This window comes from Strongylocentrotus purpuratus, unplaced genomic scaffold (genome assembly GCF_000002235.5).
Source record: "Strongylocentrotus purpuratus isolate Spur 01 unplaced genomic scaffold, Spur_5.0 spur5_scaffold_1, whole genome shotgun sequence".
NCBI lineage: Eukaryota > Metazoa > Echinodermata > Echinoidea > Camarodonta > Strongylocentrotidae > Strongylocentrotus > Strongylocentrotus purpuratus.
This window is the reverse complement of record NW_022145594.1, coordinates 19080451-19099384: the sequence shown is the minus strand read 5'-3', so window position 1 is coordinate 19099384 and position 18934 is coordinate 19080451. Positions and strand designations below refer to the sequence as shown.

Sequence of the window (18934 nt, the reverse complement as noted above, 5' to 3'; positions counted from 1 at the left end):
ACACTCGCAAACTATTATTCCATTCAATCTGAGAATGTATACTATCATTCAAATCTATTAGGAATAAATCATTGTCAAAATCATTCCATGAATTGGGGTTAAAAAAGTTATTCCACCATTATGACCAACAGTGTAGTTATAATGAATGTTTGCCAGTTTGTTAATTTGTTTGTTCTTCTCGATCTATTGCAGCATTATTTTTATGTTTTAAAATATACATCCATTTTCTTTCTTCAAATTTTCAATACCTAGTTTTAACTTAACTTTTCATATTTGTATTCCTAAATTATTATAATCGATATTAAATCAGCTCTTTTTTTTTTTACTGTTATACTTGTTTAATTTTTTATTGCGTCTTATTTTGTATTATATTTATTTTTATTTTATATATTTTGTATGTGATTTTTTGTTGTATGCACGGCCGGAATAGCAAAAGAACAGCCGTTGACTGAGGCAATTGGCCGGTGTTGACATAAAATAAGCGGCTGCTATTTTCTGAGTATTTCTTTAAAGAGTGTTTTCTTCTCCTTCCATTGTTTGTATACAATTACTCGTACTTATGTCCTGCATAAGGTATACGATATCTTATGACAATTCACTAAACAATCCTTACTCACTTACTCTTTCACACAATCTCTTTATCATTCTATATGGGCCTTAGTTGCTTCCTACCTTCACTTAATCTTCAGCGTATATTATTGTCCCACCCCCTAAATTGGGTATCCCCCTCAATTTAAAATTATTATATTCCCACTCTATTGCTCCCGGATGCTTCTATCTCGGTCCTATCCTTTGATGTTGTCTATGGCTAATACATTTGATATACAAATGAACTGAGGTTCTCTTTATTCATTACAGGAACCACATGAAATAACGAAAATAAAGCACTTCAAATCAATGGTGAAAAGTCCGAAAGCGTGACAAATTTATTCATTTATCTATGCAAAAAAATTAATACCAAATGACACGTTGTATTGATAAATCAAACACATCGACAAGAGATTTTCTCCGGGCTTTATGTCTTTAGATGCATAGGCTTGGAGACACTCCTTTTCCAAAGTCTCGTTTTCGGCAAAAGTTAATTATTGCAAAGGGTCGTTATTCCGTAACACAAATTTTCCAAATCTAGGGGTTCATAATTCCGAAAATGAAATAAGGTTTCGTACTTCCAAACATTTGAAGCACTTTTAAGAGTTGTTTTTTTAAGGAATATTCGTAATCCTGAAATGAAATATAGTTCGTTATTCCGGAGGTTAATAATTCCAAAAACAATACAGGCTTTTATTTCATTTTCGGAATCACAAACTTTCTGGATCAGGAACTCTCGGAATCATTTTAACCCTATTTCACTTTCTGATTTACGAACCTACCATATCATGGACCTTTAGAGAATCGGAACTTTGGCATTACGAACCTTTAAAGTAACGAACCATGCGTTTGGGAAAACGACATGTAACCTTTTAACCCTTGGTATATAAAGCCAATACTGACTATTTATGTGCGGGGGCAATGCAAACTACTCCGACATCTTCATCATGACTACAATTATGAGCACCAACATCAGGATGTTCACAGTCAAAGATAGCCTTCTCATCTCCTTAGAAACCTAGCATTCTGCAGACAACGTTAGCATCGTTCTCATCCCTTGAGTCATCACAGACAGTTCCAAAAAACTATGTCTCATTGGATTTCAACCCTTCCCTATAATAATAATACATTCACAACATCTATTACGGTTGTTTCTAAGCGCACCACTGTCTGTCTACAAATTACCAACATACGCTTATAATGAGCACACGAATTATTAATCTGTTCTTTTTTCAATAAATCATGCATATATTATAAAAAATTGAGATCAAACTTAATATCAAACATTCCCGATGCTTCGTTGCTTCCACATAATACCATTCCATCACTATCATTCTGTATATTCAAATATGAAAAGTAGAATTTAAAGGGATCTGGTATATTTGTATCAGATTCTTAACCAAATCCTGGATTTAGCTCATACTGCAAATATTAATATTAACCTTTAGGTCAGTCAGGAATTCCATTTCATGTACCAGCTGACCGCCGTCTAATTATCAAGATATTTATGATTGGAATTCATTTTTTTTTTTAAATCGTTTTCCCAACGGTTTTTATAACGCCTCAGTCTTGGGGGGATGAGTATTGTAAGATTTTTACTTTTGTGAGGCACTTCATGAGCATTTTGAAGAGCAATATTGCAAGGGCTTCAATATAACACCATATCACAGACACTGATAACACGAAGGGCCATGCATCTCAGATTGGGCATTATTAAACAATGCCTTTAAGAATACCACGTTGAAGCAATAATTACGGGCAGCTTGCACCCACTGCAACCTGGAAATAAATTGCTCGTCTGGGTTTGAACAAAATTTAAAGTTATGTATACAGATTTGGATAAAATTGGCATTCTTCGTCAACACGGGCATTTACTTGTATACATATGGATGTGTGTTTGCGTTTGAGTTGGTAGGTATGAGACCCCCCCCCCCCCGCCAACTCAGTGTTATTCAGGGTATGCGTATGCATGTTTCCTCCCCCCCCCCCCTAAGTCTGGTGTGTAAATTCACTACGGGCCAAATTTTAAGGCATTACGAGCCGGACTTTGTTGCGTGAAAAGTACTCCTTTATCGCAGATTTAGGGAACATGAAAGCGGTCCCTCCGTTCCCGGAGTGGGGGAAGGGGGGGGGGGGGGACGGGGTATGAGACCTGAGAGACTTTTGGTCCGTGGGTCTGTGAATACGTGTGTGTGTGTCTGTGTGTGTGTGTGTGTGTGTGTGTGTGTGTGTGTGTAGTCCCTCATACCCATTTCAATGTGCTTCGTATTATTGCCATGATTCAATCACTGAAAATACTCAATTATTGTTAAGTATTACTTGATCCACCTTTCTTGATTTCTATTCCACATTCAATTGTAAAGACAAGAACTCAACTTTATCTCTTATCACACGTAAACACTCGTAATTATGACGCACACTATCAGTACGAACATCTGTGGTAGAGAGAGGTAGCTATAGTCGGGTCAAAATAAGGAAAAAAAGACACCCCCCCCCCCCCCAATTGCGACAAAAGGTTTTTAGTGGTTTCGGGTAGAGTTTGACATCAGGAACAACATATTAAAAATGTAAGAAATTCGAACCCCCGGAAAGTGGTTATTTTCAAAATGGCGTCAAAGACCTGACATACATCTAATACAGCTTTACTGCTGAAAGTAGCTTACTTCTGGTAATATTTTAGGAGAATGGCGGCCTATTTGGATGCCATCTTGGATTACCAGGTTTTCTGGTTACCATTACCCATCGTAAGTGGTATGAATGGATGAGTCAACCCCTTACATATAATACACCAAAACTACAGCTCTTAGATAGATGTATAGCGATTTATGGCTAATTTCAGTTTCCGGCGGCCATTTTAGATTACAAAATGGTGGCCATTTTCTTTGTATATTGTAATGGGTATTAGGCTACTCAAAACATTTATGATAATTTTAAGCTTACCATTCAATATCCTGACCGTTAAAAAATATTCAATCTTGCTAATTATAGCGTTATGGTATTAATTAGGAGATGGTCAGCCATTTTTAACGCCATATTGGACTCAAGGGTGTCCTGGTGGCCATGACCCATTGTAAGTAGTCTGAATGGATTTTTTGACCCCCTCTCCCTCCTTCCGCCTAAAAAAAGCCTAGGCATAGGCACCAGGAGCACATCTCAAAGATAGATATATCATTATTTATGGCTATTTTAAGGTATTGCAGGCCATTTTGAAAAAAACAACTATTTTTCCCGGAGACCGATTTTTCTCTATTTTTTTTTTAAAATATGTTTTTTAAATGTCAAACATTACCGGAAACTTTTGAAAAACTATTTGTTGCAATTTAGGGGATCAAACCCCCTCTTAATCCGACTATAAGGGGTAGGATTAAAAACTCAAACCACCTAATGGATGGCCGTTAGCTGTGGATGAATAAGGGGTATGGGTCGCTTGGAAGGTACTTTAAAAAAAACCTAGCCTTCATGCGCTGCATTTAAATATTTGCGTTAATACGCTGTGGTGGAGATTAAAATAAAATCGGCCAGATTCTGGACTATACCTGTATATTTAAAGTTAACATAGTTTTGCACTTGTAATTTTTGTATGAAATCTCATTACATGATAAATTATCGCGTCAATTTCGGTGTGCGTGTGTATATGAATACTTATGAGTAGCGTATGGTATGGGTTCGTTTTTAGTAAATCAAATGCCGAGCTAAGATGGCTGGGTTAGGTTTAATGAAAGTCGCGGCCCATTCAGGGCCCTAGACTACGCCTATTCTCGTGGAGTTCAATCATCTTGAACTTCGAATTTAGGCTTCAGCTTTCACATCAGATATTTACACATTCTAAATTTACAAGATCTAAATGGTACATTAATGAATGAGTGAATGAATGGATGAATGAATGAATTAACAAATATATGAACCAATGAATAGATGACTGAACGAATGGACGAGTTAATGAATGGACGGACGGATGGATGAATGAATGAATGGGTGAACGAATGAATGGATGAACGAATGGATGAACGAATGGATGAATGTATGGATGAACGAATGGATCAACGAATGGATCAACGAATGGATGAATGAATGGACGAACGGATGAGTGGACGAGTTAATGAATGGACGGACGGATGGATGAATGAATGAATGAATGGGTGAACAAATGAATGGATGAACGAACGAATGGATGAGTGGACGAACGGATGGATGAATGAATGAATGGGTGAACGAATGAATGGATGAACGAATGTATGAACGAATGTATGAACGAATGGATGAACGAATAGATGAACGAATGGATGAACGAATGCATGAAGGAATGGATGAATAGACGAATGGAAAAACAAATGAATGAATGGGTGAACGAATGAATGGATGAACGAATGTATGAACGAATGTATGAACGAATGGATGAACGAATGGATGAACGAATGGATGAACGAATGAATGAATGAATGGATGAATGAATGAATGGGTGAACGAATTGAATGGATGATCGAATGGATGAATGAATGGATGAACGAATGGATGAATGAATTAATGGACGAATGGACAATCGAATGAATGGATGAATGAATGAATGAATTAGTAAATAAACGGATGAACTTTAAGTACAAAACCTTTCTCACTATACATTAAACACTTGACAAACAATTATCTTACTATAAGGGCGCAGCTCACTTTCAAAACAAATTCCATAAAACACAATTAAGCCACGGTCTCATCCGAACCCACGAATGCGTAGCGCGAACGTATGGCAGTACAATTCCATACGTGGCCATTTTTCCACGTGGGAAAATTCTACCTCGGAGTGGTCACATCACCTAAGTCCGGTCCTCGTAGAAAATGCTTATATACCCTACAAATCATCGCAGACCAACAATTGTGCATGTCCACATTTTTTCCACTTAGGTAAATTAGGCCACGCGGGGGTCAGGTAGCTTGAAATTACTTGTGTAGTGCACGCGGGCTACCCGCAGAGGGCCACCTACAACCCTAGCATCGTACGTGAACCCCTCGCTACGTCTTCGCGGGTCGGATGAGACCGAGGCCTTACATTCGAGTGATATACATCCTTAGAGTCAAATACGAATGAAACGCGTACATGAAGGACATTTAATGTCCTTTCTTTTTCAAATGCAATGTTTCCTAAAATCCTTGGAATCATGGAGGCGGTTATCTACAGAACACTCTTTGGGTAGAATCTCATCATTTTGGACTGACAAAACTTGTTTCCTGTTAATACAGATGAGGAATAAGTGCATGCGTTCTGTAACGACAATGTTCGACGAAAATTCTTACGCCTTCCGGTAGTTCGGTGGGCAAAATTGCTTGGACTGTTTCCGAGTCGTGCGCTCATTCGGATAAGAAAAAAACACACTCTCAACGCTAAAGCAGAGACAGTCTTTTCATTCTTACCCTCGACGGGTGTATTATCAGGGATCTTGCTGTGTGTGATGCGTTCACGGAAGGAGGACAAAGAGGATAAAAGATGAAGAAAAAATGTATAAACACGAACGAAATCTGGGCTAGTATTTTGATGATGATTTGAATACCAACTTCGTTTGCCGTATCCATTCCCGACCGTCCATCCTCCAGTTGAACAACAAAGAGTGGGTCGAGAGATATGATTGCGAACCTACACAGGACGAATTTTCATCTCGGATGCCTTGACGAAGACGCCGTAGAACAATCCAAATGCGCTTCGTCCGACGGGCCGTTGAAAATGCTTGTGTCGTATGCCGTTGAGATGAAAGTACGGATTACATTTCTTCGAGGGATCGTGCCACCATCCCCCATTGCAGTCAATCTGCTGGGGATGGGTAGAAAAAGGACGGCCAGAGATACGAGACAAAGCATCACCTGTGAGATAAAATGTGTTGGAATGCAGGGTACTATTAATGGGGAACATAAACATTTGAAATCTGGGGGTGCTCACAACTGCAGTGTTCCCCTGTCCAAATTCTCTCTCTATCCCCCCATATCCTTTGTTCTCCGCGGCCCAGATGGTCAACCGACGCTACCCCCCACCATCATGTCCCCGGTAATCTCTATTCATTCCTTAATCGTCATCATCATGTTTATTTTTATTATAATTATCAATATTGTTATTATAATTATCGTTATTACAATTATCGTTATTGTCATTAACATAATTAGTATCATTATTATCATTATTATAATTTTGATGATAATTATTATACACTCTACCTGCGACACCAAAATGGCCATTGACTGTCAGCGTATAATTCCTGGTCTCGTTGCCGATGACGAAGTGACGATAATGAGCGTATGTGACCTTCCTATGAAATAAGTTCTCAATGTCTAGCCGTAGTTCGTACGCTTTTTGGTTTGTCAGGTGATGAAGCTTGTCGTTGCCTAGCCAGTGCTCGGCGTCGACACTGCCAAAACCATGCTTGTAAGCCGTCATGTTAACGGAAAAGTTTGCAGTGCCTGCAGGAGCCAGTCTGCGTTGAAATACCTTGTTTATAGAAGGAGGGAGAAGCAGATTTTTGTTTTAATCCCAGAGACTCTCCTCTTCAGCAATAACGAATCAAAAGGATACTTCTGGTTTCCCTCTTAAAATTTCTGACATTTAAATATTTAAAAAATCTAAGGCCAGGTCAAATTTATAGATTCTCTTCCGCAATTTTCAAAAATGAAGATAAGAGGCTTCCACGTAATGGATATTTTTTGATACTTTTACCCCGCGTACAAGAATAGTATAGGGCTAGTTCCATCACAAAATTATCTTCAATAATCTCATTCTGTACGTGCAGCCAGTCTGCCAGATATTAACCAAGATGAGGTAAATTATAATTATACATGATCTTTGTTACCCTTTTTGTGTTCTCGTTGTCTTTAAATTCTTGATTCATTTCCGAACAAGAAAAAATCAAAAAACATACAGACAGCCGAAGAAAGGGAGGCAGGAGTGGACGAGAGTTCAACGAGAAAATAGGAATTAGTTTTATTTGACTATAAAAGTACGCAGATTGATCCATCGCTGGACACTTTGACACCTCTCACCATGCTGACCTAACATATGCTAGTGGCCTGTAACAGTGCTTGCCGTGTCTCATTGTCGTCATTGCTGTTTGTTTGATGTTTCAGTTTAATTCAATTCAATTCTTTTAATTTGTCCAAATTAACAGGAAAACATGAAAATTTGCTTTTGTCACACATTGTACAAATACGTATTATAGTATAAGAAACTATATCGTTGTGTTTATAATCATAACAGAACCATCACAATAAAAGGTATACAGAATAGGAAAATAAATAGTTATAGTTGTTACTGTTGTTGTTTTTCAGTAACAATAAACCGAATCACATACACGAGTTAATGTAAAGTTTAATACGCAAAATGTAAACATTAACTTTATGTCAAAATTTGAGTTACATGTATACATACCGACTTCCTATTTCAATAACATATTTGTTATTAATTTAAAATACTACCCTAATTATCTGTCGATAACAAATTGCAGGAGATTGCCATCATAAGCTATGCTTTACTAAATCATAATAATGTGTTCGCATATGTATGCATAGTCAATTCTTTGTCTTTTTTGTTGTCATTAGTGTTTGTTTCTTCTTGTTGTTGTTTGAAATATATTTTGTGTGCATGCTTCCAAATACAATATACTGCATCACGAAGAACATGTGTATGAACATTTATTATTCCTCACTCACGGTCCAACCACCCCCTGCGGTCTCCATGTCGCAGAAGACGTTGAACGGGTTCTTCACTCCACGCGGATGAATGCCGTAGATACCGCTGATAGTTTCTCCTCTGGCTTGAATATCAGCACAGTCACGTGGTACATTGGCAATGGTGTCTGCAGGTGGAGTTGTTTGTCTAGCTGATTTGATAACAACAACAAAAATATCCATTTAGGTAACGATGGGTAGGACAAGTGTGGTGTCGGGCTTTGCCTTTTGATCGGTGGAGCATGTTAATGAAAGTGTATTATATATTTAGTAATTGTAGTTATTTTTTAAAGCTCGTTCATTTGCCGCGTCATATCTGAATGAGCCTTAAGATGTCTTAACTTCATATGTACTAAGAGAGCTCATTGGCACATTCGAAGGTTTGCCACTAGTGCCGATAAATACAACAACAAATTGTCAATATTCACAAAAGTTCGGTCCCTTGCGTTTCACTGTCTTAATAGGCTACATATCAGAACCATTTTAAGTAGATATATTGTATTGCACAGTTTGGTCTAAATTCTTTTTGATAAAATCACCCTTTGAGAATCTCAGTGTAGGACCAAGTACATGTAAGGTTGATCATCCTGACGTTTTATTTACCGTTTTCACAAGACTTCTTCATCACCGGATGCGATAGAGGCGATCCAGGTTTGCCAAAGGATCGCGTAGTATCTTCATAATATGTCTCTGTACGAAGTACTTCCTTCTTGTCTATAACGACTGGTTTGCATTCCTCGGTTCGTTTTCCTCCAGTACCTGACAAGTTTGGAGAAGATATCCCAGTTTACAAGAATAACAGATAAATGCAAATTCTGTGTTTAAATATCAGTTACGACGGGCTGGTGATCGAATTCAAGCTTGCCAGCAAACAATGTAAGCACATTCTCCACTCATTTAACAACCTCGTCATGAACAGATCTTTTATTAAATGGCTTATCTTGTATCCGCCTTATAGTTAGCTCGATCTTTAAAAAGAAGGTAAGCATTTTTTTTCCTTGTTCCCTACTTGTATTTATTCCTTTAAAATAACGGAGCTTCCAAACACACAAAAAAAGGAACTATGTGAGTTAAAATCGTAGCTCACTCATTCATTCGAGAGAATATATATAATAAACGCATTATTTTACACATTTGGTGAATACACCTCCTTTCTCTTAGTGAAATTTTACACATGACAAATGATATTTAAACAGAGTATGTGACCCGATTATTTTCTCGATGAGTCTTTTTACTCATTAAAGTACATGTAAGTTAATATTGGATGAGTATTCTCCAACTTTAGTGACCGAATGAATAAAAATACTCACAAGTATGTAGAGTGGCTTTTTGAACCCTATTATGTCACAGACTCTTTATTTGTTGGATGAGTACAAACATCAACAACCTCAGTCTCTTCTAAGCTGTACTCGTCTTAGGAGCTATCTTACTCTTTGCATGCGTGTAATTATTTCGTTGATGTATATTCGTACGCGTTCGTGATCGTACGTAAGTACCCGATCGTCACGTTTTTAGCGGCCGACGGGCCACAGAATAAGTGTAAGTAGATTTGATTTTTCCTAATTTTGAGTCAGTTAGTAGTAAGGGAATCCCTTGAATTTTATTCAGACTTTTTCTAAAACAAGTTAAGGCTACCGATTAGATGTAGAATGTAGATCTAGTGCTGAAATTTTGAAGCTCTTCTTGTGCACGACCGAGATGTATGGAGTGCATCAGGACTGGAGTGCATGGCGAAGGACTTCCATTTTTACAGTGACAAACATACAAACTCACAATTTTACTTCATAATTTTCGTTCGAGAATATATATGAGGACCCGCCAGCGCATGCACAGAATCCGTCGAAATCTCCGTAATCGGAGGTTATTCGATTTATATTTGGACATACATTTGTTGATTGGACCTCGGTCTTTATTACTACAAGTCAATTTTGTACTTTTGTGAATCATCTTGGTGGTTTTTATCGTATTTCTCGAGATGGAAATACATGGTTTTGACGCTACCGTGACCGGCACCACTGACGGTACAACTGCCTAGAGCTCAGGCACGGCCGGGAAGGACCAGCGGCAGAAAAAGGGCCGAAGAACGGCGATATAATCTGACTGACTGAGTAATTGAAGCATTACTCACTAGTTGAGTTGGAGCGATTTACTCACATTAGATTAAATAACTTAATAATTTAAAACACTCATTAGCCATGTCACTATAAAAAATGTCAAATTAACAAAACTCATTCCTATGCGCTATTAATTTCAATTTAATGAGTTAATGCATTCAGTTAATTGTGTCACTATAGTGTCAAAGTTTATTTGCCTATTTGAGTAAGATTACCCAAGTATTTCTTTATGTGCAAGTTGTGTTTGATTAACCACAGTTTAAAGAAGACAACAAAACAGAACAAAAACAAATTCTAATTTCACATCGGATCTTCCGCAAACTTTCACGAATCGATTCGACTCACTTTTCCCGTTTTTAATCAAACAAAATTAATGTTACGCTAGACATCCCCTTATAAGGAATATATCTGTTTGGCTAAGTGTGCATGGTAAAGCTTTTATCAGTGGATATAATAATGAAAGTAAGTTCTTACCAGAAAACATCAACACCGAGAGAAAGAGAACAACGTACGTCCTCGCCATGATGAGAGCAGTGGTTGATATGATGCGCGAATAAGATCGAAGTACTTTGTTTGGAAAGTTGATGTCTTCACTATGGCAATACCCACGCTTAAAGAAACGATTGGGTTCTTGTAAAGATGGAAAATAATTTATGAGCTTAAAACATGATCAGTAAAGCTGCCCCTCTTCAAAATGCCCTCTTGTTCGAAATATGACGAGAAAAAGATGAAATGCTTTGACCAATGTTTTCATGCCACTATGCAAGATTGACTTTCTTTTCCGTTTTGACCATTCCAAATCTTATACCTTACATCATTTCATTTTTTCTTTCATAATCACCATTTAGTAATTTCTTTAAGACAGTCATATTCATATCAGAATCGAATGACAAACAGCTCGAATTTCTCTTTAAGTAGTTGGCTGTTTACCTTTTTTCCCCCTAACTGACACGCAAGAACGTGCCAAACTCTCTTATATTTATTTCTTTAACGATCGTAATAAAAATGTATACTTCGACACAAATAGTACACAAATAGTTCAAAGAACTTCCTCTAGAATATTTTACTTCTCTACTTCTGTTATTGGGGGCAATATATCTTAAAAAGTGCTTATGACGTCCCGCCACAGTATTATTCAAACCAAAGATGGTCTATAAACGGTGTTTTGTTTTATCTTTTCAGGTATGCCGGTAATGTTGTAAACTGTTGGTTTTTACACCATGCTTTGCAGCTCTCGTTTCCAACATCAGCATACTCATGGTCGCCGTCTACCAGCTTATCAACATCCGTATTGATCCGTTCGGTTCGCGCGCCATCGTCAACACGCCCAGCTGCGTCGTAGTAGCCATATTGACCTGGTCGATAGTTGGCGCCCTAGGAATAATGGGAATTCAGTTTTTTTTCGGACAAGCCTCTTTTTGTTACTACTCACCTCATCGATATCAACCACTGTGTTCATCGGCTGCTCCTACTTTCTCATTTACCGCAGCGTGACCGGCACGACGTCTGCAAGCATGGCTTCGAAGCAGCGAAAAGAGGAGAATAGCCGAATCCTACAGACGATTGCCCTGGTGTAATTTCTTTCTTGCGATACTTCCTTCGGCGTACTGGGTGATGCTTGTCATAGGCATGGCGTGGGGTCCCTTCCTTTGTCTGGCTACCATGCCAAACGTGTTGAGTTCTGTGGTTAATTCTATGGTGTACCGGTAGAGGAAGAAATATTTCAAAGAACTGCTGCCGAGATGCCAGCGAAACCAGCGCGTAGATCAAGTTTTAAAACAGAGAAAATGATCATCGAGGCCATCAAATAAGGCTTTCATATTACGATGATCTATAATTATTTAATCATTAATTTGTTTTTGTCCTTGTTGGGTATTTCAATGGCCTTTTCAAAATATATGAAATGGATAACATTGATCAAAGGCTAGAACAATGATAAATTGAGATTACAGTGCACACAATTAAGCGTATATACATGCCTTTATCGTGTTTATTATCAGGACTACTCTCTTTTTTATCACGCCTGATATCTTCAATTCTTCGGGATAAATGTAAGATGACGATAATATCATCATCAATATTACACTGTTGGTTGTAATAAACGGTACCCGAATAATTGGGAACATTACCACAGTTACCAAATATGTCTTAGGATAAATGACCTCTATTCTACATCCATTATATGTTTGAATTGAATTGAATTTATTTGTTCACCACAATTGAAAACATTGTAACACAAGATATAAAAATGTACAATGACAATGTAAATATAAAATACATACATGACATAAATTAAGATACACGTTCTACAGCGATATACGTTATACAAATACTTTTAAAAATAGTTATAATTAAATCTAGTGTCAAGAGAAAAAAAACATTCAAATGACAATTTCCAATGAGTAAATACATCGTTCAGTACATCCTTTCAAAGTAACAGCATTTTGATCTGATGATAAGGCCTCAAAACAAAAAATGTTGTATTGACCTTGCGACCGACCCAAAAATCTTCAAATCTACAGTCGGCTTTTTAAAAAAGTTGCTTTTGTTACCGTTTTTTTAGAAAAAACTGACAATTATCAGCACAAAGAGGGAGTACAAACAACAAAAAAACGTTACAAAAAAAGAAATTCCTACAGACCGACCAATGTTTTGGCATCTAAAGGGCAATAAAAACATATTTTTTTTAAAGGTCTAATACAAGGATTTATGAACTCTTTTTAGGAATGATTTATTTATTTCTAACCCGAATTTGTATTGCTTTGTTCATATTAAATTTACATTGACGGATTCATTTCATTTCATTTCATTTCATTTATTTTCACATTAAAAACCAGAAGAATATACATTCGGGAAGGAGAGCCAAGAAGCACACTCTATCTAATTATGGCTGAGAAAAGGGGACGTAGACGTAGTGAGGAAAAATCGCATACACTTTGCGTGACAATTTTCCTCACTACCGTTACTTCGTGAAAATAGGGACGAATCTGTTAATGATCTTTCTGTGTTCGAAATCCCTTTGCGTAATATGATATATAAAGTGCAGTATACTCAACAACATACATGTTCATAAACACGAACAGCTAAAAAATGCATACGAATAAAAATACACATGATAAGAGAAAGTCTGTGGATATTTACATTTGAGGATATTTTGAACGGTCCTACATTTACTATCATCTTATTCTCTCTCCGCTATTTCGGAGAAGGTCATGTGGTCCCCTTGGGCATAATCTATATACGAAACATAAGATTGACTCAGTAATTCTGCAAACATCCAATTTCGAAATGAAACCTGTTAAAAAAAGGTCAGCCGAAATAGTGGACGTCGTTTTATGTTTTTAGAATGAGCTATTCTGTGTGATGTTGTCACTTAATTACTTGGTGCCCCCCAAAAAGTATAATAATGTTATTAAAGTGTATCTTATTGAATACAAAAAAAAACTGATATTGAATAGAGTTTTTGGCTGAGTTTTAATTACATGTGAAATTTATGTTTTCCCGAAAGCTCTAAATGTATGATACAACCTAGTTATTATTATTTAAAAAAAAACATCGCCATTTTCCCCCATTCATAGCTGTTCACCATCCGTGCAATACCTGCAAATGGAATTACATGGAGATTAAACTCTTCCGCCTGACTGCGCATGCGTGTCGGCCACCCGCAGATAGGACCGTTCCGCGTGCGCCTGCTGATATTAAGCAGTAGCGCGCATGGGATAATTACGTGGGCTGCGCAGAATAACGCAGTAAGAGTTATACATTGTGAACGACAGTTATGACCTTCTTGCTGGCAGGCCGACGATTAGAGAATGGACGCGGTTGACGGTGCGTAGATGTTTTTGTATGCGGGGGCGGGTGGTTAACAACAATTAAATATTCTTAATGACGGTGATAATGATGATGATGATGGTGTTGACGACGATGGTGATGATGATTATAATGAAGGTGATGATGGTGATAATGATGGTAATACATCTCCTTAAACCTTGGTTTTGAGTGAATACAAAATATCAATAATGATAATCATCAAGCTAGTATTTCGTATTGTAACAAAACCTATACAACAGAACAAAAATCATGTTACTCAACCATTAGAGAGCTACTAAAATATGAAACAATATAAGACCTTCATTGACTCAATATGGTCTTTCCATGCATGGCTAAATTATATCAAGGTTGAGAGGGTCTTTTGGGATGGTCCGGTGAAGGTCAAATTATGAAGCTGAAGGGGGTTCTTTATAGAGGAGAACCTAACTATTTATGTTCTATAAAAGTAATCACGAAAACAGCAACAACAATAACAGCAATAATAAAAAGATAATACATCGAAATTGAAGTTCTTGCTCACTCTCTCTCTGTTCTTCCTACCCCCTTTAAAACACAACCGTATTTTTTCACCAGGACTACATACATGGTGAAATCGCAAACATAATGAATGTTAAAACAACGATATAATAATGAGACTACTACTACTGCTCCTGCTGCTGCTGCTGCTACTACTACTACTACTACTACTACTACTACTACTACTTATAATACTACTACGACTACAACTACTACTACGAATACTATGCCAACTACTTCTACTGCTACTAAGATAAAAGTAATACAATGCTTAATGAATATTGTATCATTAAAATATTCTGTCCATCCTTTTCTTAGTACATTTGCCATGTCTATTAAAACATCCTCCTATATGAACAAAGAAATCAAAACAATTACAAGCCAATTTCTGTCGAAATCCTATTCAACGACCAGAATTCAATTAACCTTTATTTACGTTTTGGAAATTAGGTTTTAAAAATGTGCAGGAAAATGGGTTACTCGAGCCCCAGAGACTCTCGGGGAATGGTCATGCCAAAGTCCATTGTGAAAGAAGGCCTGTCATAGTATTGTTTACAAGTTTACGTTTTAAATAATTTGCAAAGGGCTTGATGACTTTACCTTATTTTTGTATTTAATGAAGCCGATTCATACCTAAATGGAACGCCGGAAATCAGGCGCATTTAAAATGTTGCTATCGTGATTCAAATGATGATAATCAGAATATGAAATCTGCAGACCAAGGAATGGTACACATCCTTATCTAACGCGTCCTTCGTTTTCCATGAACGAGTTTAATGTTTAAACACCTCACTACCCCCTAGCAGCCTCAGTAATTGCACCCGTTCCATCGTCGTGATTTCTTTACACATCATTGAGTAATGGTTATTAATGTAGCCATCATCCATTATTAGTGTTTTGGGGTTGCTATAAAAACGAGAAGACCTTCAAGAGCAGAGACATTTCGAGATAAGAACATTGGAATTGAAGATCAGCCACTTTGAATCAAGGTAGGTAAAGTACCTTTGGTACGTTTCCTTTTATGAAGACTATTTCTTAAACTAAGAACAGCTCAATTATATATACGATTAAGACAATAACAAAAGTTTATATTTCTCGTTAACTCAACTTTTTTGGTTCAAAACGGATTTTTGTTTGTTGTTGTTGAAAGGACGAGCACATATTTATTTCGAAAGATCCACAATGTATTTTGTTTAATTTAAATGAGTACAATTGTATTTTATTTCTTTAAAAACTTTATTTTTCTATACGTTTGCTCAACAGAGCAAGGCAGTCGGATAATTATTCCCCCCTAAAAAACCTACAGGGCACAGAATCTTTCTTTAATATAAGTATTTGTGTTTAGTTGTATTGTATGAGGATCGATGCGTTTTTTGATACAAATCTTAGCTCTACCTGGAAACAAAACATTTCTTTGATTTTGTGCCTGTGAACTTGATTCTATATTTCAAATAGAAATAACATAGGATGTGATTGTGCATTTTGTGATTAAAGGCAACATATTTAATTTTGTGGTCGATCTCAATGCGTTTTAATGTACAATGCAAATTGTCATTTTTCCGATTTGAAGAGGGGATTCTTGTATTGCCCGCACTTTACTATAAATCTTGTTCACGTTTATTATAACCACGATAACACGAAATACGTACATAATTGTCATACGTTGAGTGTGTGCTAAGTCGTGTTTATGTCCTGTAACCTATCACAGATAGACAGTGGTGTACCAGAACAAATTTGGAATAAATTCTCATTGTTACCCCCACTTTAGTTGCTCTCATTTTTTAATATCTTAGGCACATAAAACATTGACAAACATTCTTCATCGTGCGTAGTACCCGTCGAAACGTACTCACAATACTAGATTATATTTCAAACTACGTTTAGGTAAAATCAAACATAACTAAAATATGCATTTTCCCCATTATACTCCTCAGAGCCGTTTCGTAAACACTCAAACAAGCATGGATTCTAAATTCTTCATCTTCACTTTGGCGCTGTGCTTTGCTGTTACGGTGGCAACAATTACTTTCGAAGATGAGGAGACAAAAAGAGGGGAACACCCTGGTGCTGCTCCGGGGATGCCCCTTTTTGCTGACGTCATAGACATTATGAAGAGGAGAATTGTATATGGTGAGCAGAATTACACATGATCTATCATACTTCTTAGTCACGTACGAGGTGTCTTTTAAAAAAGTAACAGGATTGGCGATATCTAAAATATGTAATGATTCATCCTTAGCGCAACTGTATAGGTAATTTTTGTATCCCCTTAACTTCATGTTAAATTCACAAGGATATAAGTTATAATTACATAGATATGAGCATTTTGTAAAAGGCACCATTTTTTAAATAAGACAGTATTTAAACACGTTTAAGAACAATGAGCAAACTATATTATTCCAAGAAGGTTTTGAAGTCATTTGTGTCTTCCTTATTTCTTCTATTGATTTATATTTCAATCGTTATGGGATATACTGAAGAAAGCACAAGAGAAAAAATATCAACTGTATTTGTTACTCAAATAAGTTATGTAACAAACACGAACGATTGATTTTGCGATATAAATTCTCAGAAGATCTGACCACCATGTCTCTCCCCATATTTCTATATAATTTGTTGCTGTCACTGTGCTTCTGACTAAGAGATACTACAGACACTAAAGACACGGGGATAATTCTACAAAAAGCATATGTGTAACGACAAGAATTTAGTAAATAAAGGATTAAATGAAGGAATAAGTGGGAGGAAAATTATCTAATGATTGAATGAGAGGAAAACATATACAAATAAAAATGCAAGGAACCAACAAATATGTGATAACAAATCACTTGATAGGCGTTTAAAAAACAGGTGCAGATATGTTTAATCAATACTTTTTCTAAGTAGTATTCTTTGCAAATAAAAATGATAATAATAATACATATGATATGATGATTAAAAAACTGTTTTATTGTTATTCTGATTATTATTGACGTTATTATAATAATGACTAATAGTATTTCTCATATACATTATGTCACCTCCGTATTTCTCATTTTCAGTTTGCACTAAGCCGACAACAAACGAAGAGTGCTGGTGCGATCCGAGATTGAGAGGAGAGAGGCGTTACACAGCCTGTGGATTGAGGGAGGTATTGCTTAACCCAGTTGAGGACTGACAGATACCGCTACAAAGGGACCTGAAAGAAAAGCTTTAATTGGAACTAATTTTGTGGATTGATTTTTCAACGTTGAATTGGCGAGTGGAGCCACGTTTCTTCAAACTTATCGGAATTCATCATTTGAGGTGACGTTAAACAAAAACTGTTTCCGGGAAACATCATTACATTGTTACTTCTGATATATTGTGTTCGTTCTCATGCTTTATTTAAGAAAAAAACAAAATCGTTATGTGAGCTCTTTATTTGTTTTATCGTTTGATATTTAGCCGGATAATACAAAAAAAGTATTAAAAAATTCATTGACAGGCTGTTTTACGCACTTCGCATGAATATTATCAGTCAGCCTCCAGTAGGTTGAAATTGTTTTCAGTCATTAAACGAATTAAATTTGTGAATATAATCATAAAATATGAAATCTGGCCACGTAACGATATAACTTTCCTTTACTATCAGTGTGCCGGGTAAAATGTATGTACTATTGATATGTTTTTACTGTCGGCCTATATGCAGCTTTGTAGGCAAAATAATTGTGACCTTGTTTCAGATAATTATAATTAGGTACATTAATCTGTAAGTAATGCAAAATCTAACATGCATTGTAGTGATTTTTCCTATAGAGGCGTTTTTTATGAGATATGTTTTGAATGTAACACAATTTTTTAAAAACAAATTACAAACTTTAACTATGAACTTGGAATTAAATTATTATTTGATTGAAATATGTAGTAGTGCTATACATTTTTTACTAAAATGTATTAAGCCAATCACGAGGATAATTTTGAGTACTACCATCCTAGTATAATAAATAAGTTATGCCACGTTATTGAAAAAAAAAATTATTTACCCATTTGCTATTCATATACTTACTTAGATATCCACAATGTGATTCTGAATCCATTACGTTCAGTAAATTTCGAGATAATAAAACGAACATTTTCAAATGCTTTTCTTTTCTTGCTTCTTTTTAGGCATAGCATATTGGTTTCCATTCATGCGTTTGTGAAATGAGTGTTGATTTAAATCAGTA

General features: G+C 36.4%; 1 protein-coding gene and 1 long non-coding RNA gene across 2 annotated transcripts; one reads left to right on the top strand and one right to left on the bottom strand.

Moving 5' to 3' along the window:
* Positions 1–6211: 6211 nt before the first annotated feature.
* Positions 6212–10923, bottom strand: LOC105437521 (ryncolin-4-like). The gene is made up of 5 exons (XM_030978579.1): positions 10875–10923; positions 8890–9045; positions 8269–8438; positions 6784–7054; positions 6212–6435 (listed from the first exon to the last, which is right to left on the bottom strand). The coding sequence occupies exons 1-5, from the start codon at positions 10921–10923 to the stop codon at positions 6212–6214; spliced, it is 870 nt and encodes a 289-aa protein (XP_030834439.1).
* Positions 10924–15656: 4733 nt separating this feature from the next.
* Positions 15657–18607, top strand: LOC105437519. Its single transcript, XR_970632.2, has 3 exons — positions 15657–15736; positions 16682–16877; positions 17789–18607. It is a non-coding gene; the product is annotated as an uncharacterized LOC105437519 (long non-coding RNA).
* The last annotated feature ends 327 nt before the right edge of the window (positions 18608–18934 follow it).

Bases quoted from the DNA above. Each gene is read 5' to 3' on its own strand.
- LOC105437521 (XM_030978579.1), bottom strand. From the start codon at position 10,923: ATGGCGAGGACGTACGTTGTTCTCTTTCTCTCGGTGTTGATGTTTTCT. The intron at 7,055-8,268 runs GTGAGTGAGGAA...TCTATAAACAAG, and splicing joins CCGCAGGGGGTGGTTGGACC to GTATTTCAACGCAGACTGGC. The intron at 6,436-6,783 runs GTAGAGTGTATA...TTTATCTCACAG, and splicing joins TGGCCATTTTGGTGTCGCAG to GTGATGCTTTGTCTCGTATC.